This window comes from Macrobrachium rosenbergii, chromosome 3 (assembly GCF_040412425.1).
Source record: "Macrobrachium rosenbergii isolate ZJJX-2024 chromosome 3, ASM4041242v1, whole genome shotgun sequence".
NCBI classification, from domain to species: domain Eukaryota; kingdom Metazoa; phylum Arthropoda; class Malacostraca; order Decapoda; family Palaemonidae; genus Macrobrachium; species Macrobrachium rosenbergii.
This window is the reverse complement of record NC_089743.1, coordinates 87,761,137-87,784,484: the sequence shown is the minus strand read 5'-3', so window position 1 is coordinate 87,784,484 and position 23,348 is coordinate 87,761,137. Positions and strand designations below refer to the sequence as shown.

The following is a 23,348-nucleotide window of genomic DNA, read 5'->3' as shown; positions in this document are numbered from 1 at the left end:
AAGTATTTGGGTAGGTAAAAGCAAAAGGGTTAGAGTTTCCAAGTGTCTGTGTCAACGTCTTAATCGTGTCCGGATGTGGGATTTTTATTTTATTGTTGGGCGTCTCTCTGGTCTTGGTTTTCGGGGGGGGGGGGGACCGGTAGAAAATAGTGTTTGCTTTGTGGATCGTTTTCTCAACTAAATGGTCAGGGTACTTTAAAGATGACAGCTGCTTACGGACTAGTTCAACTTCCTTTTCCAGGAAATGCGGGGAGCAAATCCGTATAAGACTCATAAGAATAAATTGCTGGCTACGCCAGTTTTGATAGAGGTGCCATGATAGCTATAAAAATGGATGTATGATAGAGAGAAAGTTGGTTTTCTGTATATGGTAAATTTGTATTCTGTCGAGCCTTTAGTTTGTCATAAGTGTTAGTGTCGCTAAGGAGTTGGTTGATTTTGAGGAGAAGCAGTTTGGTCTCTGAAATATAGCCTTTATTTTCCACATTTTGGCCTTTTTATGGGCTCTTTGTATTTGATGGAATTCTGTTTTAAAAGAAAATATTTCACAGTCATATATATATATATATATATATATATATATATATGTGTGTGTATTTATTTGGTATTTTTTCCTATTTTTATATTTATCATTTATGTTATTATCATCTAAATGTTCAATATTATTATTTTGTCATTATTTTTCATGGAGGGGGGGGACACGTGCCCAGGTGCCCCCTGCCCCCACCCACCTGGATCGGATAATGATTTCCCATGACAGGTCGCTCCCCCACATAATATTCTCTTCCATTTAATGTCTCCGCTTGTTCTCCGCTGGACATTCCACATGTACCGGAGAGGCCTTCGGAATCGACGGGTAATGATCCCAGCCGGAGAAGGCGCGAGGCTCGCAACATCATCCCGAAAGAATTGGCGAGCTTAACACTGTACATCATCACGTTTCACGAGCTGAGAAAACGAAAACGACGGCCCAGTTCAGCAGGATCACGGTGATCATAAGATGCATTTTCTTCCTGAGTGATTGTTTGATTGTCGGCCTGAGAGCGTTTTGTAGGCGGCAGATCGGATAAGTGCTGTTTAGGTCAGGGGGCATTATGAAGGAGAGCATTCTCTTCTCTTCTCTCTCTCTCTCTCTCTCTCTCTCTCTCTCTCCAATTCATTTCTCTCATACCAATTATGATGCCCGGTTTATGTAGGAAATTAGTAAATCAATGGATTAATAAACATTAATAAACGCTTAACTTATTTTCAGTGTGTAACATAAATCACAAAATCGTGATCTCTCTCTCTCTCTCTCTCTCTCTCTCTCTCTCTCTCTCTCTCTCTCTCTCTCTCTCTCCGATTCATTACTTTTGTACCAAGTATGATGCCCGGTTTATGTAGGAAATTAGTAAATCAATGGATTAATAAATATTAATAAACGCTTAACTTATTTTTAGAGTGTAACATAAATCACAAAATCGTGATCTCTCTCTCTCTCTCTCTCTCTCTCTCTCAGCTGCACAACGTATCAAGATTTCCGGCTCTTTTTTGTATATGACATAATCTTTAGAAATTATTTTTCGAAGCTAGTGATTTCTACGTGTCTCGATAGTGAATAAAGCCACCTAACTAAATTCACCGTAGTACGAGTTGACCTTTCCATCTTTGTTTTCTTCACCGGAGGAAATACTGAGACTGATATGCGCTGCTCAGTTCTTTGCAAGATAAAAAGAAAACCCCGAAAGCCCCGCAACCACGAACAAACAGCGCTGTGTATCGTTCTGGCATTTCTGTACATCCTGTGTGACACCAGTAGTCGATAAGACCACCAGAGGAAATTCAGAGCTCGTCTGTTAAAATCAGTGCCAGCCGACAGTAGTCCTAGACCGAGTGCCTTTCTCCACGGTTCCTGTGATTATTTGTAGAAGTGCCACTGGAAAACAGATTCTTAATTCACTGAAAAGCTGTGTTCGAGTGAAGTGTTTGAGAGCGTGTTTTCATCAGGTTGAAAATTAATATTTGTTTGAAGAACCAAGTTGTCTGTTTTGCTTGATACGTCCAATCTTCAAAATATGGTGTAGCATTATCAAACGTCCAGTTCCGTATACTGAAAAGAGACAGGTATCACTTTCCGTAGACAGGGAAGACAGTATCAAGAGCAAAGATGCCTTTTCGTTGGCTGTTGAAGAAGCTTAGGAGAAGATACGAAAGAGACTACGGCCCGAGCAAGGACAAAAATGTCAAAGCGAGCGGCAGACCCAACAGCCTAGGAGATCTGCCCAGTAAGACGGATGTGTAACTTCCACCACTTATTAAATTCATTTAGTACATTAGAACCTCACCACAGAACCTTTTATTTGACCTACTTCTATTCGAGGCCTGTTTTAGGTGTCATGAATGTTTATGATCTTTTATGACGTCTGACGCAAACCGAGTTCTTTCTCTCCAGTCCACCCTGTCCTGTGCAGTTTCAGCCTGCATTCCAATTTAGTGCAGGTCTCCCTCCGTGGCCCTTATTCCTTGTTTTCCCGGGCACTTCCCACTGAGTTTCTACCTGCTTTTTCCATGTCTTTTACTCCACTGACTAGAATGATTTAAGATGGCTTGGACATATAATGAGAAGGGGCTAGGAACAGTTTAAGAGAAATGTAGTGGGCGTGGAATACACAGAATTCACTGATCGTTCTCGCAGGAGTGGTTTTTTCAGTTTGGTGTGATGTAGTACTAAAGAAAAAATCTAGTAAAGATTTGGTCTGTCTTTAAAGGAAAACAGGGGCGATTATTTCCAACATTCTTGGTGTTTCTGTTTCCTAATATCTTGAGACATGTATGTTTAACGCTGTAAACTAGAAATCATAGTTTGGGACGTAAGATGGCGAAACTTCCCCTAAACCATAGCTGGAGCCTAGGCCAGGAGGAAAAGAGTTCCCAGTTGATGACGTTCAAGTTCATTGTTGGCTTAAATTGCAGTGGATGAAAGGATATTGTTCTTATGAGCAACGAAAAATTACAGATTTAATTTTGATATTCATAGTTTTCACAAACGGAAAATATATAAGCATTACTTAATACTGGACTACAGTTTTTGACACAGTTTACCGAAAATGTTATAGTTAAAACCGAATTAAAAATCCTGGTTTTCTCAAAGCTTTAAGAAAAAATAAGAACTTCCAGTCAGTTTTACTACCGAAGCCTGTCGAAAAAAGAACATCCACCTACTCTCATTACAGCAAAGACTTCAGTTCTGAAACAATATGTAGTTAAAGCAATATTTTCAAGAGGCGTGAGTATATTTTGGTAAGAGTACTTTCACATTAATTAAGTTCTTTAAATTATCCTCTGAACTAGTCGTTTCTTAAGTTATCCTCGGCACTAGTCTTTCATGGTCGACGACCATAATTCGTTACCATGCCAGTTTAAATCAGTTAATCAACTGTATCACGCATCTCATCTTAGAACAAACTTCCAATCATGGGGTTCAGAAGTGATCATTTCTTCGAGGGGAAATGATGTCGTATAAATAAACCTTCAGTAACTCCGACTAGGCTACTGGTATTGAAAAGGACGTTTTGTATGACCATCTGCAACAAATGCTCTTCTTCTTCTTGTTATTGTTTCCTCTATTCCTAATCCTGCATCTATAATTTCTTCATTTTTATTGACACATTCCTATTGCTTCGACTTGTGATAGTATGTATTCGTTTAGAATTCTCTCTCTCTCTCTCTCTCTCTCTCTCTCTCTCTCTCTCTCTCTCTCTCTCTCTCTCTCTCTTGCATAACTGGTTTCGTTTCTGATTGGTAGCAGTGAAAGTCGGAGCATCTTCTTCCTAATCTCAGCGCTGTTTGGTCAACTCCCCAGGCCATTTGACAAGCCAATCGCACGGTCTTTTAGACCAATTTCGAGATCAGGGCTTAACTCCTCTGCAAACCAACCCCTTTCTAACGCTTTGCTCACTTTATTATTTTTGTTGGCGTTGACATTACACACGTCCTTTCCCTGTTTCAGGGGACGATTTTCAGAAATCTGATCTTTGCCTCGTCCTTCTATATAATCGACCTTCTTCGTACACTTCTTCTTCTGTACTTGTTGCCGGTGATGAGTCAGTCATCCACACCCCTTTCTTGTTCACTTTCAAGCCATCGAGTTGCTCGCTCCCAATCTCAGATTGCATTATCCTTTTCCTTTATATCTGGTCTAGTGAACGCTATCTGATATAACATTTTGTTTACAAGACAGATGCTTTATCTGTTTCTCTGTCTCCTCTCTCGTCCTGTCTTTTATTTGTTTCTTTAAAGCCCAGACCTGCCCTTACTCCTTTATCAACAGTTTGTGTTCAGTCGTCTGAGAGCTGTTCTGCGAATGACATAATCACAATGGCTACGTTAACTCCTTCAGAATCAGACGTTTAGTTTATTTGTCAATAATAGTTTTCAGCATCAAAATTGCTCTAGCTTTACACCTGACTTATCCATTCCGGTTTAGGATGTTCCTTTGATATTTAAAGCGTTAGGCCTACCATTTCCTTGAGAAAATCCAATAAAAGACCCATCCCTTACAACTTTAGGTCATTTTCTCCGAACAACAAAGCGTCCGCCACGTCATTTTCCGCAGCTGTTATCTCCGGCAGTGTCCCACTGAGGTGACAGAGAGCCTTTTTCATCTTCTTAGGTAGTCATATAAAACAGGTTAACTATGACATACCACATTTAACTGACCATCCGACTAGCGCAGAGTTGTATAGTACTATCAGTTTGCTACAGGCAAGGCCTTGCCCAATCAGGCGAGTGTGTGATTTGCAAACCCCTTCATTTGGGAATTGAAAAACAAACAAGTGAGAGAAAAATTACGAAAATCGGACTAAAATTTTGCTCATTATGTCCGCTGAAATTTATTAACAATGTAACGAGACAGAAAAGTAATGAGAAAGTGGTCAGAAAGCTCTATAGAATATGAGCAAAACCAAATAATGAAGTTTCACGCGGGTTCTATAGAACTTATTGTTATCTCGGACAATAAATGGAAGGTCATGGAAGATTACTAAAAACAATGTACATGAAACCTAATTGACAGTACACTACTCACTTAGTTCCTTTTCAGTCTGTTGTGGGTAGCTACTCTATATTGCGAAAAGGAATGAAGCACCTTAAGACAAGTTTTCCTCCCTTTTAAGCCGCCCCTCTTAACAGGATGTTACTCCTGAGAATACCATTACACCAGTTACTGACACATTCAGCGATGAACCTCCTTTACGCAAAACTTTCCCATTAGTCATTTCATATACATAGACAGGAGGCTCACTATAATAGTAGTATGCCAACCTCCTCTACACTGGGGCCATTCACATTCATCTTTTATGTACTCTCTGGAAAGATCTTCAGCAGTAAGACTAACAGCTCAAATCATCAACTTCCTTCAAAAGTGTCTGAATTTTCAGCATTTTTCATCAGTCTTTTCCCTTCACGTTATCAGACCATCTCCAATTACTCTTATCCATGTTTTCAATTGTGCTCACAATGCTATTGCGTGGCACACTGTAGACGGCACTAAAGATTGCATGAGGCTGCCTTGTTTCCTGCCTTCTCTTTTCCACTCGCTGCTTTCAGCCTCTTCATATTTAGCTGTTTAGCTTCTTTAACTTGAGACAAGCCTTACAGAGTCTGTAAACGTGAATTGGTGCTCTACTACTAACAATAATGAAAACGTACGACGATAATGACAATCACTGTAGTTTCTCGTCAAGGTTCTGCTGGAATTTCAAGAAGCGGATGTTGATGCAGACTATTCTGGCCAGTCACTTGTTCATCCTTTCCCGGGCCGAAGTTGCTATTTCTGTACGGTTCATGTCACGTCTCTTTCAGTAAGACGCGGCCTTAAAGCATTTAATTAATCCTCGATCAGTTCTTGTCGTCTTCTGTTAACGCTACGTTTGTTAAAATTTTAAAATACTTTAGACCACTAGTGGGTCCAGAAAAATTTCATGGGGGCGGCACCAATTTTCACATTATACATACATATGTTTATATGTATATATACATGTATATGTATATGTATAAACTGTATCAAGTTAAAAAAAAAACAGTAAGTCATCCTGGGCCTCTGTAGGCTCATATAGGGCAGGCGCTGATTTCCTGCTTCTTAGGCCGACAGCCAGCCGGGGATATATATATATATATATATATATATATATATATATATATATATATATATATATATATATATATATATATGAAATGGACAGCAATCGCCTGCTCTATGAAGAAATACCGAATCTAGTATCATTATCCTTAAGATTATTATTATCATTATTGTTATTATTATTATTTTTTTCTCAATGTTATTATTTCTAATAGATTTTTATTTTTTCCCATTTTTATATATCTCATGTATGTTATTATTATCTAAATCTTCAATATTGTGATTTTGTCATTATTTTTCATGGGGGGCACGCGCCCAGGTCCCCCCCCCCTTCTCTAGATCCACTAGTGCTTTAGACTCACAAGTTACCTGCAGGAACACTAAAGATTAAAATTATACGTTTATCTTATTGGCACAACTAACAATGGAAATACTTATCTAAAAATGCTCCAGGTATAGGTTGACACATTCTTTGTTATTTCACAAAATGTGAATTAAGTATGAGGCCCTTATAGCAAGATTAATAATAAAAATAATATTGGTATATTTACCTCCCAGGTGCGTCTAGTAAAGAGCCGAACGAGGAACCAACGGTAAGCAACCATAGCAACTTCTCCCAGCCAAACGCGTATGTGGCCCCCGATGCACGACAGGAAGAGGAAGACTCGTTACCACCAAAGTAAGTCATGTCGCAATAAGCATGCAATATATATATATATATATATATATATATATATATATATATACTACATATAGGCCTATGTAGAACCTACTGGTCACTTTTTACCGGATACATATTATGCAATTGTAATAGCCACAATGCCCTCTAAACTTCTCGAATTCTTCGCGATTTTTGGTTACCCATGTCACTATAAATGCCTGAGGGCATTGTGACTATTACAATTACACACACACACACACACACATATATATATATACATATATGCGTATATATATATTTATATAGACGTATGTGTACGCACTCTTCCCACTTTATTATTAGCTCTTGCGCATGCGCAAAAGATACGGAAGAGAATAACCGTCGTTGCCAAAATCACAATTTTTGTTGTGATAACTTCTGCTTGATATGATTTCGACAACCCTTAGGTGTTAATAAGGTCAGTCTGAATATCCTATGATATAATATTGGAAATGAACAGTATCAATATTGCTTCCCGTCAGAGAAAAGTGAGAACGAATGCTATCAATGCTGCTTCTTGTGAGGGAAAAGTTTGAAAGAATGCTATCAGTGCTGCTTCCCTTCAGATTAACGAGAATTTATGATGTCATGGTTGTTTCTACAGAGGACGATGAAAATGAATGCTGTCAGTGATGTTTCCATCAGCGAAAACTAAGAGAGTACGATCAATGGTATTTTCCATCAGGGGAAGGTGAGAAAAATGGGATTATATACGAGTATTATCAGTACGCTCCCCACCAAACAAAAGTGAGACTGAAAATCACCAGTGCTGTTCCCCACCAGGTAAAAGGGAGATCAACTCTGGTTCCCATCAGGGAAAACTGAGAAGGAAGACTACCAAACTGTTTCCCATCATAGAAAACGGAGAATAAATATTATCATTGGTCTTTCCCACCAGTGAAAAGTAGGCTTGTGTCCTACCATTTCTGTTACCTATCAGAGGAAGTGAGATTAAAAAATATCATTTTTTCCCATCACAGAAAAGAAAGAATGAATATGAGTCTCACTGAGGGAAAGTGTGGATATATATACTTTGAATATTGTTCCATGTTTGATAGAGGAGGTTACGTTGTAGGCTATTAGTGTGGTTTCCTGCTGGAAAAAGGAATATATTCTATTTATGCTATGTCCCAATTTAGAAACATGAGAATGTATGCCCTTATTGGCCTTTCTCACTGATGGAAATGAATTATCTATACTGTTAACGATTAGCGATGTTTTTTTATCGCAGGAAAATGAGAGTCTATGCTTCAATGTTGTGTCCCTTACGGGAAAAATAACAATGCATGATATCAACAATGTTCCCCGTGAAAGAAATGTAGTAATGTAGACTCATTCTTATGCTTAACATTCGGGGAGAAGTAAGAAGTATCATAATCTTGTTTAACCAATTTGTATGATGACCTGTGAGTTACGTGTAAGCTTGCTATTCCTCTTGTGACCAGTTTTCGTCGAGATTTTGATTCTTCTTTTTCCTTCACAAACCTGCTTTGCAAAAACTGGTGATTGCTTTTGGTCTTACAAAAATGTTTTAAATAACGTCGAACTTCTGATGATAACTTTCTGTATTTCATAAAAGTTTTCTTAACGTCTCTTTTTCTTCTTCTTCTTTTTTGCAGTAATCACGAGACACCTGAGGGGCGACTGTATGTAGTGTTGTATGACTACGACGCCAGAACATCGGGAGAACTAAATATCAGGAAAAACGAGATAGTTGAGGTACGTTAACAAAAGAAAACGCTTCGGAGGAAGTTCCTAGGGCTCGTATGGTGTCTTACAGCTCCGCCATAAGTAATTTGATCTTATAATGGCGTCTTAGAATTTCTCCAGATGCATTTGCATTTCTTACAGTGTCTTGAGGTTTGTCTCAAATGATTAAGATCGCATATTATAGTGCCCTACATTTCTCCAGAATGACTGAGGGGTTCCTCAAGGGAGTAATTAGGTCTTACATGGTTTCTTAGTATTTGTGGAGAGGTAATTAGGTCTTACATGATGTCCTAGAATGAATCGTTGATTATCTCATCTTTAGAGAGATTTGAACTCAAGTAATTTGAAGCCTTAGAATCGGCATACATTGAAAATTTGCGTTTAGAGCTGCTGAATATTTAATTCTAGTGGTCAATATTTTCATAAAAAGTATCCTAAGATATAAAAATCCCATTTCCCCAGAATATGCTATTGGCCAAAGTTTAGCTACTGTGTATGCCAATTTTTTTTTTAGACTGGTTGCTAGAAGAGTTATGCAAATGACAATCACAGGAATTTTATACTGTTTTGAGGCTTACTGTTACTGAGAACATCGAACAAAGAAATTTGTTCATGGTTAATATCTCTCAATTTGTATTTCAAAAGCAAACATATGCTTTTGTTTGTTCACTCTGACATATTGTGCTTTATTATGCTTTCTGTGTTTTTTACTTATAAGTTCTTGATTTCGATCTTCTTATTTTGTAAGCAATTTATTCCTTTTTATGTGAAGACATCGTTATCGTTTACGAATATATTGCATATCATCATATGTGTGAGACAAAATTTGTGATTTTTTTTATATTCTTGTATAGAACAGAGTAAATGAACCACTGTTCATCTAAGAAGAGAAGGGAAGTTGATGACAATCAGTTTATTTTCCATTTTTTCCTTTAATGGATGGAAAATTTCTCTGTAATAATTTGTCAAATAATAATAATTTGAAGAGGAATCATTTTCCTTATGAAGTGTACTTCTGGTGATGTAAATTCAACTGCTGGCATTTTTTGTCCCACTGTTAATGAATCACTTTGAGCTGCTATACGTTGAATCAGGTTTGTTTGAAAGTTTGCTTACAGGCAAGGTGCTCAGTACTAAAAGTAATGTGTAATTATGCAATTTAATGTCTTTTTTTTCGAGTTTCTTGAATTTTAGCTGACAAGATCTTCATTAATCTATGAATGGACGAATTAAAAATTTCAAATCTAATTTCATTGATTTCATGATGCTTCTAAAAACTGTTAAATTAACCTTTTTTTTTAAGGTTTTGAATGAACCGACAGCCGGATGGTGGTACGTAAAAAAAAATTCGGAAGTAGGTTACATTCCAGCCAATTACATCGCCGAGTACTTGAGCATCCAAGCACAAGAGTAGGTGGTCATACTTCTTAGTAAATTTATTGTCTGAGCAGCGCTTAGTTTCATTTTGATAATAGTTCCAGGTATAAAGTTAAAGAATAATGCTGGTGATGAGTATGTCAACGTCATTACCTAGCCACTTATTCAAGTGTTCATTGAGTAAACTCTTGTATTTCAATCCATTAACTGGCCACCATTTCCAATAAGAATCTAATTTCTATTGTTTCATAAGTCATGCACCATAAAAGAAAGTTTGTTTGCTGAACATTCAAAGCTCAAGTATTAACAACGATTAAATACGTCATACAGATGGTACTTCTCTGGAATGAGAAGAGTGGAATGCGAACATCTCCTCTTGAACCGCTACAATCCACAAGGCGCCTTCCTCATCCGGGACTCTGAAACTAGGAATAATTCCTACTCTTTGTCAGGTAAGCAAGTGCGCCACACGGAAGCTCCGTCGGAAGTTTCCCGGTACATTGTCATCATTTCTTAACTTGTTGATTAAATGCCACTGCTACTGGGCATGATAATATATATATATATATATATATATATATATATATATATATATATATATATATATATATATATATATATATATATATATATATAATCTATATATATGTATATATATATCACATACATATACATATTTATATATCTATATGCATATATACAGTGTATATATAAAAGTGAATGTTTGTGTATTTGTTTGTCCACTATAGAAATCCGAACCGCTTGACAGACCCAGAAAAAATTTTGCTCATGGCTTCTATGTCACCCCAGAAATGTCTGTAACTCAAAATCAAACCCCTACTCCATGACAGACATGTAAACACGGACAAAACAAATGAAAATTTCGGTTTTAGTCCACCTTTTCTTCAGTAACGTTCTGGGAGTCGCGAGTAACTTGGGTGGAAAGATCCAAGTTGTCTGGTGACGTCATTAAACTCCTCCCACTGCAAACCTTCAGACTGTGGTAGCCCGACAAATGCGAATTTCCCCATCAGTCATGCTTGGACACTCCAGCAGCTGATAGTTGGGATTTCTTATCATGCAAACTGGCAAAACACCTCAGTGCATACGGAAAATGAGTTTCTTTTCACGTTGCTTGGTACTGATTACCTGGAAGATAATGACTGAAAATTCTAGATTAAAACTTTCCAGGAATGTAGATCATTACATTTGGAAACCTTTTCGGAAAAGGCACTTGCAGAATCTATGTTTATGGAGGCTAAATGTATACGATGCAAATAGGGATTAAATTAAGAAATGGCAACTACTGCACTTCGACAAACGATGAAGTACTCACATTTTACACGGCACGATAATTCGTACCTTATGTTGATGTAATCATACTGTAACGACTTATTACGCAACTCTTGTTACAAGAAAATTTGTCTTATTCCAGGTTATAAAATATAGTTTTAAAAATACCATACATGGACAAAGCTCGTCTAAGAGCAGAAAAAAAGTGACAATTCAGTGGAAACACTGAAGGGGATAATAATATTGATAGTCATTTTAACGTAATATTTAGAGATTATTACACAGCTTAAACATTAACAGGTCCCCGAATAACTGAATAAAGGGACCTTATTCACTCTAATCCACCGATCTATTTTACGATAGATAAAGAAACGTGTTAGAGAAAAAGGTAGAAACGAATCTGTCACACTAAAGCGTAATTCTCTCACATACGACAGGAAGAGACACAGGAAGGGAGGAGAACCTTAATCCCAATATTTACAAACTCAGAATTTAACATAATTACAATTAGGCTAAAGCTATTTCCTTCGCTCGAGTGATCATAAGAAATCCCAACACCGATGATCTTAGACGAATACAGTCATCGGGTAGCAAGCACAAGGCTGTCTTAATAATCACGAAGATATGGACAGCTGAACAGGGGTAGCCTTTTATAAAAACAAAGCTGGTAATTCACGGAAGACACGCTTACCCTTCTTCGTGACCAAAAGGCCTCCTAACGGCACCGAAAGACTCGACACGGCAGGGAGGCAGAGCCACGGTAGGTAGAGAGGCGGTGCAGCAGAGAGGCGGTGCAGTAACGTACAGAGAGACGGTGCAGCAGAGAGCAGGATGTCCCCGCAACACCCGCAGGAGACGTGTGTGTCTCAGGATATATCACCCAAAATAACAGGATGGCTTCTTGTGATATCCTGACAAAGAGTTATACCAGCCCCAACAAGGCGCGCAATGACACGCGCCCTAAACGTCAGCCACAACAACAAACACAAGGAAGGTCGCCACAGGAATACACTGCCATGGTTCCCAATATCGGTCTAGTTCTTTCCTATAAGGCGCCGAGTACCAAAATCCCCTTAAAACACAACCCAGTGTCCATAAAACACCTTCTTTGGGAGAAAACGAAGGCGCAAAACCGTCCAGTGCTCGTACATGCAAAGAAAAAGAAACAGACCCTTGGTGGGAGCGAAAAGACCCTATCCAGCTATTTGAAGCTCGAGAGAAAAACAAAATAAATGAAAACTTGGAAAGAACTGAACAAAATATTTGCGTCAATAAGAGCCACGAACAAAAAATTAAGCAGCTTAAAGTTACAATACACAGTGAGGAATTATATTCCCATCATTTAGGAAAATAAAATTATTGTTTATAGTTATATATTAGAATGATATATATTCATTTCTATCTTTTATCAAAGCATATTTATTCAAAACAATAAATAACCGGTTGCCTAACATTCCTCCAAGAAGGGAAAGATTTTGTTTGATTCATGATTACCCTACTACCAAGGGTACGAATTGACCGAGTTTGTAGATGCGTACGGACATGCATAGCGTTAATTTTTTTTCTAATGATCCGTGTATCTTTAAACTTCATTCTACATTAAGGAATCTGATGTCATTGTAAAGATAATGAGTTGTAATTTATTATGTCATGTTAAAAACGACCATAAAACCAATATAAAGAATACATATCACGAATTGAAGTTAGCCGTAAAGGAAAGTGTTTTGCCACTTTTTTTTGCTTAGTATGAAACTTGCAGATATTTTCACTTAATAATAGGCGTAACATAGTAAAGACTAAATATACCTTATTAAAAACAGACGTCTATTCTCATACAATATTAATGAATGAATTTAGATTAGAACTGAGAGTTTGGTTCAGTTGTTTATGAAATGGACAATGAAGTTTACTTTCATTATAGTAACACATATCTTAAAAAGATATCATGGCCTAGGCCTAAACCAAATTGTCTGTATCACATGGAAATGTTTCAAATTTTTATTGTATGATTCGGACTTATAACGGCCTACAAATAGCGTTGAAGGGTCTAACAGTGAAATGAATAACATCCATACATAATTTATTCATATTCTGATCAGAGTGTTTGAGATGCTTCCAAGATGAAACACAGCGGCAAACTGTCACGAAATTGATGCTGAGAGAGAGAGAGAGAGAGAGAGAGAGAAAGACAGTTCATAGGTTGTTATTCAGAGTTTTCACGGGCAGTGCCGGGTTGGTCAGCTAGAAAATATACATATATATATATATATATATATATATATATATATATATATATATATATATATATATATATATATATATATATACTGTACATATGTATATATATACATATATACCGTATATGTGTGTGAAATCACAATGACACCTGTTATATACGTGCAGATGTCCCACATGGAAAATGAATCACTGAGTTTAAATCCTGACGGTATTGTCTAAAGTACAGAACTAAGGCGTCTTCAAGAGGACTGGTACATAGGGTAGAAATTGACAATATATCAGTTTTTGCCACCTGAAGGTGCCTTAGAAATACAAAAGACGAAACCGGTCAGGATCTATAACCAGTGTTTCATATTTTTTTTAATATCTAAATTTTGTAAATGAAAATTGCTTTAAGCCTTTTATGACTTGTTAAACAATACTGTACTTCAAATACACTTTTGGCTTCAGGTTTAAGACTGAGTATTAATAATTCTTTCTTTATTATTTTCAGTCGTCTGCGATAACAAAGTACGCCACTACAAGATTCACTATACCGATGACGGTACATATTCCATCAACAGAACAATGCAGTTCAAATCCCTCGAGTGCCTTGTAGCCTTTTACAAGCAGGAAAGTGCTGGACTCTGCACGCGGCTAACCAGACCTTGCACCAAGGTAAGAATATACACACCAAGATTAACAAACCAACTGGTTAGGCCTACTCACTGCGCCATGTAAGCAGGTTATACTTAGACACGAGCAATATGTAATAGTTGTACAGTACATTCACGAAATCCGATACACCATGGGCAGCAATGCACCTAACAACTTTGGTGCTACACTCACTCAAGCGAGACTGCCCGTCAGACTGACTCAATATCTCCCGCCTTAAACACATTTTGGCGGGAATATAAGTAATACTTCTTTTATATACAACATATGGGAACATCCTGCAATGGAGTTATGAACTAAAAGGAATCCGTATTGTAGCATCGTGCAGGGTTTCTGATGTTCTGCTTTCGGATTGCATTAAAACAAGAGGTTTCGGAGGCCGCGAACTTCGGTTCAGGCTGAAGAATTTATAAGTCTTCTAAAAGTTAATCACTCGTTACCAGTCAAGAGACCGCCTTTGATAATAATTTCGTGAAAATAAACAACGTTTTGCATTATCCTGCTAGCGAACAGACAAATAAGCAAACACATAAAAATAATCATAGCTTGGCATGTGCAAATATGGAGTCAGGTTTTTGTGTTTAAAGCTTCTACACATTCCAGCATATAACATCAAATTTCTTAAGTCTGTCTATCTTCTGTTTTTTTTTTTTTTTTTTTTTTTTTTGCTCAATGTCTCATTACTGTGAAGTGTTGGGACGAAGGAACGAGAAAATTATATTTCAACTGATAGACATGCATCGAAACTTTTCGGGCTCGTTCTTTTCAACGTGAAATAAAAAATCAAATAATTACTCAAAGAACGATTAATGTCAACGGAATCCAGGAGTACACCACAGAGCTCTTCCCGGGCAGTATGATTTTTTATGATTATGTATAGAAATACATCAAACACCTTTAATTCTCATCCTGTCTCCCATCTTAATTGCAGCTCGTATCTGAGATCAATGATGCTATTCCTGGCCCTCTCTACATCTTAAACCATAATTCATGCTGCATCCAAGGACTGGTCTTTGATTTAACAACATCTGCACACTTTGAGTTAGACTATCATTTTAAATCATTCCTTTCAGCCTTTTATTTTACGTTGGTACTATATTTTTTAAACACCAATCTTCTTTCTCATGAGTCTGAGTATGTGTAGTTTATTCGAGTGTATTTTGAATTGAAAGAGCAGTTTCATTCGAACTACACTGAAGTAGGTAGGGAAGAAAAACACTTTCTTAGATCATTTACCACTAGGCCTAAGAAAATTGTAGCCATTATATATTTAGCACATTTGCCGTTAGTGACATTTTCTTAATTCCCCAAGTAACTAAGTCAGAAACTCTTCCTTATCGTATCATTTTGACAATGCTATTTAGGCTAGCATACGGCTTACTTCTAGGTTCTCCTCAGAATAAAATTTTGCCTCAAAGTCCAATACTGTGAAATACTGACGCCACTTCCTGCTTCAACTGTTCCTGCTGAACAAACCAGTGAATGGATATTTAGGTAAACCAAGGTCCCCCTTCTGCTAGCATCCGTGCAAATGTGAAGTTAATATCGTCCCCGTAAGAGGCTAGTGCTTTCAGTGCACCTTACGTTGTGCACTGAGGCATTATATGGAGGGTGTTTGCAGAGTCCTTTCGGCCACTAGCTGCATCCACTGTTAGCCCTTCACTCTACCTCCATATCCAATATACGTGGAAATATAATCCATATCAGCTTATAAACACAAACAACAGACGCAGGGCAGAACTCATCAGCAAGATGATAAAATTAATTTTAAGTCTCACACTTGGCAATAACTACTGTATTATGATCATGTTTGATGGAACTGGCTGACGCATGGCGTCGTTATACTAAACATGACCTTTTCTCTCCTCAGGTTTGCAATCCCGACACCGTTGGTCTATCTTTCGACACTTCCGACCAATGGGAGATTCCCAAGAGCATGATAACACTATCGAAACGTCTGGGATCTGGGAATTTTGGCGAAGTTTACGAAGGACTCTTTAACGGCCACACCAAAGTTGCTGTTAAAACGCTGAAGCCAGGTGAGTGTTTTGTCAGGTCTTACACAGTTCTTGAGGGGAATTTACTAGACGTTTCTCGACTGACACTGTCGTTTCTTCATTGATAACTAAAAGAATGAATGTTTCAAAGCTTCTTATATGCACGTTGTCATGGCCGGGATGCAGGGAAGACTGGAAGTGCTACTGAAGGTTGTGACGCTCGTCATTTGTCTTGTGGCAGAACAATGTAGTGTCTTAGGTGGTAATCTTAGTAGCCTATTTTGTAGGTGGTAGGGCGATGTGTAGCGTCAGAATGGTGAATAATTCTTCATACTGTAGATTAGTTGAGGGTATTTTTGTGTATGTGAGGTTTATCGATAATCTCAGACGTCTTGGGTTCATTTCATAAACAAGGATGTATGTATATATATATATATATATATATATATATATATATATATATATGTGTGTGTGTGTGTGTGTGTGTGTGTGTGTGTTATATATATATATATATATATATATATATATATATATGTGTGTGTGTGTGTGTGTGTGTGTGTGTGTGTGTGCGTGTTTGTTGTTGAAATCGCATAGATTTTGAAAGTACCTTTAGAAAGATTCTTTTGAAGTATGCCTTAAAATTTGTACCACAATCTTTTTAGAATCCAGGATATTAACAAAACCAGTAGATATATATTCACTCAATGAATCTGAGCTAGTATTAATGATGGTATGACGAAAATGTTGGTCATTAATCAATAAATAAAGTTATGTTCGCAAAGATGCTGTAAATATAAGCTGTCAGTCGATTTTGGAAAGAAAGAGAGAGAAAAAAACTATTGTCTCAATATTGTAATTTATGCAAAGGGGACAAAAATAAATCATTTAGTGGCCTGTTTACATGAAACAACTTGCACATTAATTCATTCAGATCATAACTTGCAATATTTTGCAAGTTAAGACCTGAATAAAACACAGTCTCTAGTACGAGCCTTATTTTTTCAAGAAACCGAAGAAGCGTGCAGGTGAACGAATGGTTTCTTAGTGGGTTCAGGGTTTTAAGGTTTTCTCCACTCCAGGCACAATGCGAAAAGAGGACTTCTTGGCCGAAGCTCAGTTCTTGAAGAAATTGCGTCACAAGAACCTGCTCCAGCTGTACGCCGTGAGTACGAAGGAGGAACCGCTGTACATCATCACAGAGCTCATGCAACATGGGTCTTTGCTCAGCTACTTGAGAGGTAACGGTAGCCCCTTACTTGACGACTGTATTGTGTGGTTTTCCTTGGTTGGCCTAATGTTAGCCCAGAGTCTTTTAGTCCTAAGTCAAGTCTGGTAACTTGAATGAACTTCGGTCTTGTTTCTTAAACTGCATTCCCAGCTGACAAGGAACGTATTTGCAACGTCAGTAGGTTGGTGGAAGTGTGACATTCAGGGAACGTTACTGCAACGTTGCAGCCATACTCTTAGTTTCTTAGTATGTTGATTATGTTAGTAAAATGTACTTAAAATGTTACGGCAACGTTCCTTGGAGTCTACAAATTGACGTTAACGCAACTTCAATGCAACGTGGCTGCAACATTCCAGCAACGTCCATTTGTTAGCTGGGTTTAGTATTTCATGTTTTCATCATTTGTGGACTTAAATCTTGTGGCCTAGATCTATTTTTGTGATTAATTTCAAGTCACTGACTGGGTAAGTCAAGTATTCAAGTTCGATTTTAGTACTTTTTCATCATTTGTGGACTTGAATCTTGTGGCCTAGACCCATTTCTGTGATTAATTTCAAGTCACTGACTGGGTAAGTCAAGTATTCAAGTTCGATTTTAGTACTTAACTTGAACCTTACAGCCCAGTCGTAGTTTTTTTTATTTCTACTGTGTATGATTTTTATTAGCTTGTCGTCGGTCGAATTCATTCGAAACTGCTGAGGCCATCTTATTTGATTCTTGTGACTTTAACCCTCATCTCCTTCAGAAATACATGACCCAGCCTCTCTCTCTCTCTCTCTCTCTCTCTCTCTCTCTCTCTCTCTCTCTCTCTCTCTCTCTCTCTCTCTCTCTCTCTCTCTCTCTGTAGCCTTCCACTGCCTTATACATTCAAGCTTATCCTGCTGAACAAATGCCCCTCTCCTTCAGTTTGCCATGCTTCCCATGAACTGCTTTCAGTCTGGTATATTTAACCCTTACCCATTTTTTACCTATGTTATTGCTACAAGTTCTTTCAACATTCTTGTCAAACTCATGTCTTAGTTTCAGTTACAACAACATTCTGAACCATTCTTCTTTAACTTAAGCTACATTATTTTCTTTTTTGTTTCAAACCGTATGTTATTAGATAGAAACCACTCCTCTTCTCAAGATTATATTCATTAGCGCAGTCTTTGATTTATTCTGTGCCAAAATAATCTGACTAACTCTTTTCCGTATCAATTTATCTTTCTCAAAATTACTCATGAATATTATTTTAAAACTAGTATTCCTAACTAACAAATTTTCTAAGGATTTTCTCTCATCCAATTTACTCCAGGTACTTTAAGCCCAAAGTACCACACTGTCTTTCCCTCACCTACTTTTGCATTAAAAGCACCAAGCACAACCATTCATGTCCTCCAAGTACAGCCAGACCCAGATTCCCTTTTTGTTTTCCATTCCTAGAAAATGTGTGCTTGCTGTCAAAATTTGGCTCTACTTATTTGGACTAACACATTTGTACCCTTTCAGAAAAACCCAGATTCTTCTTAAGACAAGAACTTCCCACTCCCTGTCCTTATATTCCTTGTTTGTACCAGTCTTCATTAATCTTTGTCTTTCCCAGTATTTTAAACCTGTCCTCTCATTTTAGTTTGATTCAGTGTTATAACATCCAGCCTTCTACCCTGGAACAAAATTACCGTTTCACTTTATTTCTCCTCTGTAACCTGTTCACGCAAACTGAGAATTCCATGAGTTAATACATAGTCCATGGTCCATAGCTCTGGCCATACAGAGTAGTAGCTTTCAATTACAGATGAGCTGAATGTCATACTTTTATTTCCAAGCGATAAAGGAGTGATTAAGGAAATGGTAACACGTGCTATGCTTTTTTCTAATACGATTTAATTCACCTGAATGAAATGAGTGATTCTCCAATTGCATTTTGTCAGATGGTCCTGGTCAGAAAGCAGAGCTGGACGAACTCATTCACATTGCAGCTCAAGTAGCTGGTGGGATGTGGTATCTGGAAACTCAGAACTACATTCACCGAGACTTAGCAGCCAGGAATGTCCTTATTGGAGCAGAACTTCAAGTAAAAGTTGCTGATTTTGGATTGTCGAGGCTTGTCGACGTAAGTATGCAGGTTCTTCAAAGTTCCTTAAATTAAGGCACTCTATTCCACGCTTAGTGATATGGGATGTGGTGACAAGGTCATTGACGTTTTTGCCAATGTGCAATTGAAAAAGTAGAACACCAAATGGGTGTTCCTGATTAGCAAGACTAATTAGTCAGTACCCTTGATGATAGTTTGATATAAATGGTAATAATCAAATCTTATAGATCATTTTTAGCCAGTTGTTTCCATTTGCTAATACCTAGTAAGGAAGAGTGACCAAGATCTCTATATATATATGTAGAATCTACTAGTCACTTTTACCAGATACATATGTACTTGTAATAGCCACAATGCCCTCTTAACTTCTCGAATTCTTCGCACTTTTTTTTTGGATATGCTTGTCACTACAAAGCCGTAAGATCCAAGCGCAAGAAATTGAAGAGACTGTGATGCCCGGTCGCGGGAAACGAACCGGACATCACAGTCTCTTCAATTTCTTGCGCTTGGATCTAACGACTTCGTAGTGACAAGCATATCCAAAAAAGCGCGAAGAATTCGAGAAGTTAAGAGAGCATTGTGGCTATTACAAGTTCTATATATGTTCAGCTTAAGGGTGTAACTATTTACCTATTAACTCTGTTCATATCTGTAATGTCTGGGACCGGGGGATCATCTTCGTTTCTATAATATCCTTTGCCCGTCCGCTGCCTCTCATGCGCGACCATGAGAATTCCCAACGAGCTAACATATGACTCTTCCTCTTCAGTTTTTGTCGTAAGTCGTAGCTTCTGTTCCCCAGATCCTGTTCCATTTCAGGTTTCTCAGCTAATTAGCCCTGGTTTGAAACTCCCACTTCTCAGCATTACAGCTGAGGAAGAGATGACATTGCTCATTATTATCCTGTTGCTACTCATGCTTCTTACTGGCTGGAAATCGTTGCACATCTCTGCTTCCAAAGTCGACATCTTTCATTTTCTGAAGGGAAATTATATTTTCTAAACTTGTTTCCTCCTGAAAAGTTCTATATGTGTAGAAGTTATTCGTGTTAATGAATTTAAATGACACCATTTGTTGTTGATGAATTAGTTGTCAATGTAAGTAATGTGATCTATTATACATAACACATAAGTATTTCTTAGTATAACCGGACCACTGAGCTGATTAACAGCTCTCCTAGGGCTGGCCCGAAGGATTAGACTTATTTTACGTGGCTAAGAACCCATTGGTTACCTAGCAACGGGAACTACAGCTTATTGTGGAATCCGAACCACATTATGACGAGAAATGAATTTTTATCACCAGAAATGAATTCCTCTAATTCTTCATTGGCCGGCCGGAGAGTCGAACGCTGGACCAACAGCGTGCTAGCCGAGAGCTCTAACCACCCCTCGAATGAAGAACTTAATATAGAACCAGTATGAATCAGACCTCGTTTGTTGTTTTCTACAGGAGGAAATTTACCAGGCCAGGGAAGGAGGGCAGTTCCCAATCAAATGGACGGCACCTGAAGCTTTGTCCCACAACAAGTTCTCCATAAAGTCTGATGTCTGGGCGTTTGGAGTCCTTCTGTACGAAATTATCACCAGAGGAGGCAGACCTTATCCTGGTAAGCAGAACTTTTCATTCGAGAATCAAACTTTCCACCATTTGCTGTGAGCTCTGAGTGCTGTTCAGATTTTTTAGTAGTGCTTCTCCCATTGAAAGGATGCCATTTAACTTGAATTGCACACTAGCTCATCAAAGAGAACCTAGCCCATTATGAGATGCCGCGTCCTATCTAGCTTGCCTTTGGATACTGTGACCATACCCCGACACCCCCCTCCCTTTCCCTCAAGTATCAGCCATCATTGACTTTTGGAATTGTGGAGCTCCCACTTAGTGCAGATGATAATTCTCAGCGTTTTTAACCGCTTTAACATACCTTGGATACTTGCAATCTCTACATCCTGTTTCTGTTTTGCAGGGATGAGCAACAATGAGGTCCAGGAGAGACTAGAGCAGGGGTATCGTATGCCCAAACACCCTGGCTGTCCACAGCTACTGTATCAAATTATGTTGAACACTTGGGACATCGAGCCCCAGAGAAGACCCAATTTTGAAACCCTGCAGTGGAAATTAGAAGATTTCTTCAGCCTTGACGTCTCCGAGTATAAAGACGCCGAAGCAGTGGCCTGATTAATTAGACATTTTTAGATTAAGTTTGATAGTAAAGAGTGCTGGTTTGTCTGTTTTCAAGGAGCAAGCTTCTTATCTGTGGGAACATGCAGTCTTGAATACTGTGAGCTATAATTATGGCATACAATGTAAAAGAAATGTAAAAAAGTAAAAGGCTATGCCATGAAATACCTAAGAAACGTTCTAACCACAAACATGAAACGTAACTTTTGTAAGAATAATATAGGGGGAAGAAATCTCATACGTAATGAAATCCACAGATGAAAATAACACATTTGAAAACCCTTCGGAAATGTTTAAGTTATTAGGGGACCCAAGAACTAGTTATCATCGCAACTACAGTGAAAGCTTCTGTTACAAAGGATTTATGTTTGCAAAGGATTTATATTTTCGGATGATGGGGAGAAGTAAGCTGTAAGATGATATGATTAGGAACCAAGGAAAAGACTCAAAACGAATTCGAGCCTTATGGCAGGGAAGGTAAGTGTTCTGTTCAGTTATCATTTACTCAAGTAAATTCCTACAAAGCATAGACAGGCGGTTCCTGACCTTTGCTGAGGTCTGAATGAATTTGGTTTCGAAGATAAGTTTATTAGATTTGCCAATCCAGAGGAAGGTTTTGTAACCCAAGGGAAACGATTCGGTGGGATTACTGGAAAATGAACTCTTCCAGGAAGAAAACAGTACCCATTAAGATAATTAGGCGAGAAGACATGTCACTAACTTCAGCATACAAAAACCTTATTGAGGAATTACCAGCATCATCATGGCCCCCAACGTTCCCTGCGGTATTCTGCCACCCATATCCTCCCTTCCTTCGCTTTCTATTGTATAATTCTCCACTCACCTCTAACTTCCCTTCTCATAATTGTCATTCAAGCAGATTCGGCCTTCCAGCTCTCATGAAGTCCACAATGGCTGATATATCAAAAACGATTTTCCCCGAGGTTGTGCGGACATGTACAAGCCATTTCCATCTCCCTCCATTATTATCTCATCTACATTTGGAATTTTCTTCATTTCTCTTGTGGAATCATTTCTGACTCTATCCTGCACTCTGACTCCTAATAGTCTCATTAAAGCTTTATTCTCAAATCGACATAATCTTTTTGATATAGTTTCATTGTCATATCATGATTCATGTCCGTATAGCAGTACAGTCGTACTAGGGTTATGTAGAACCTTACGTTCTTTGGCAGTTTCAATCTATTTGATTTCTTAGTCTTATTCAGCCTGCCAATTAAACGTTTGATTTGCCATTTTTAATATTGGATACCATTGTTCCTATGTACTTGAAAAACCAAACCTCATTAATCCTTTCTTCATCTCTTTTCGAATACTCTTTCCATACTACATCTGTTTTTTGCTCCGGTCTCTCTAGGTATATGATGCTTTCGGTTAAGCAAATAATATAATTTTTGTGAGTTTTGGTAATGAAAACAGCATCATCTACATATTCTGAATTTGTCAACTTTCTATCTTTATCCACTTAGGCCTTCTCTTCCATCTCTGACCATTTTTTCCATTATAAAATCTATGAGAAGGGCCATCAGCAAAGGTGAAAAAATATCCCCTTGTAGCACGCCACCATCTACTGTAAATTTACTTGGCAAGACCTCATCAATATTAACTAATCAATATTGGCTACATGTGTGTATATATATGTATATATATATATATGTATATATATACATATACAGCATACATATACACATATGTATATATACACATATATATATGTGTGTGTATATATATTGTTACCAATTCACGTGTAAATT

At 37.8% G+C, this 23,348-nt stretch overlaps 1 protein-coding gene across 1 annotated transcript; it reads left to right on the top strand.

The window, feature by feature from the left end:
- Nucleotides 1–1,622: 1,622 nt before the first annotated feature.
- On the top strand, nt 1,623–21,798 carry LOC136826826 (tyrosine-protein kinase Src42A-like). The gene is made up of 11 exons (XM_067084286.1): nt 1,623–2,264; nt 6,677–6,797; nt 8,438–8,537; nt 9,832–9,938; nt 10,236–10,357; nt 13,930–14,093; nt 15,961–16,129; nt 17,167–17,325; nt 19,229–19,410; nt 20,845–21,001; nt 21,359–21,798. Exons 1-11 carry the CDS (start codon nt 2,147–2,149, stop codon nt 21,568–21,570), a joined length of 1,611 nt encoding a protein of 536 aa, XP_066940387.1. The 5' UTR covers nt 1,623–2,146; the 3' UTR covers nt 21,571–21,798.
- Nucleotides 21,799–23,348: the final 1,550 nt, after the last annotated feature.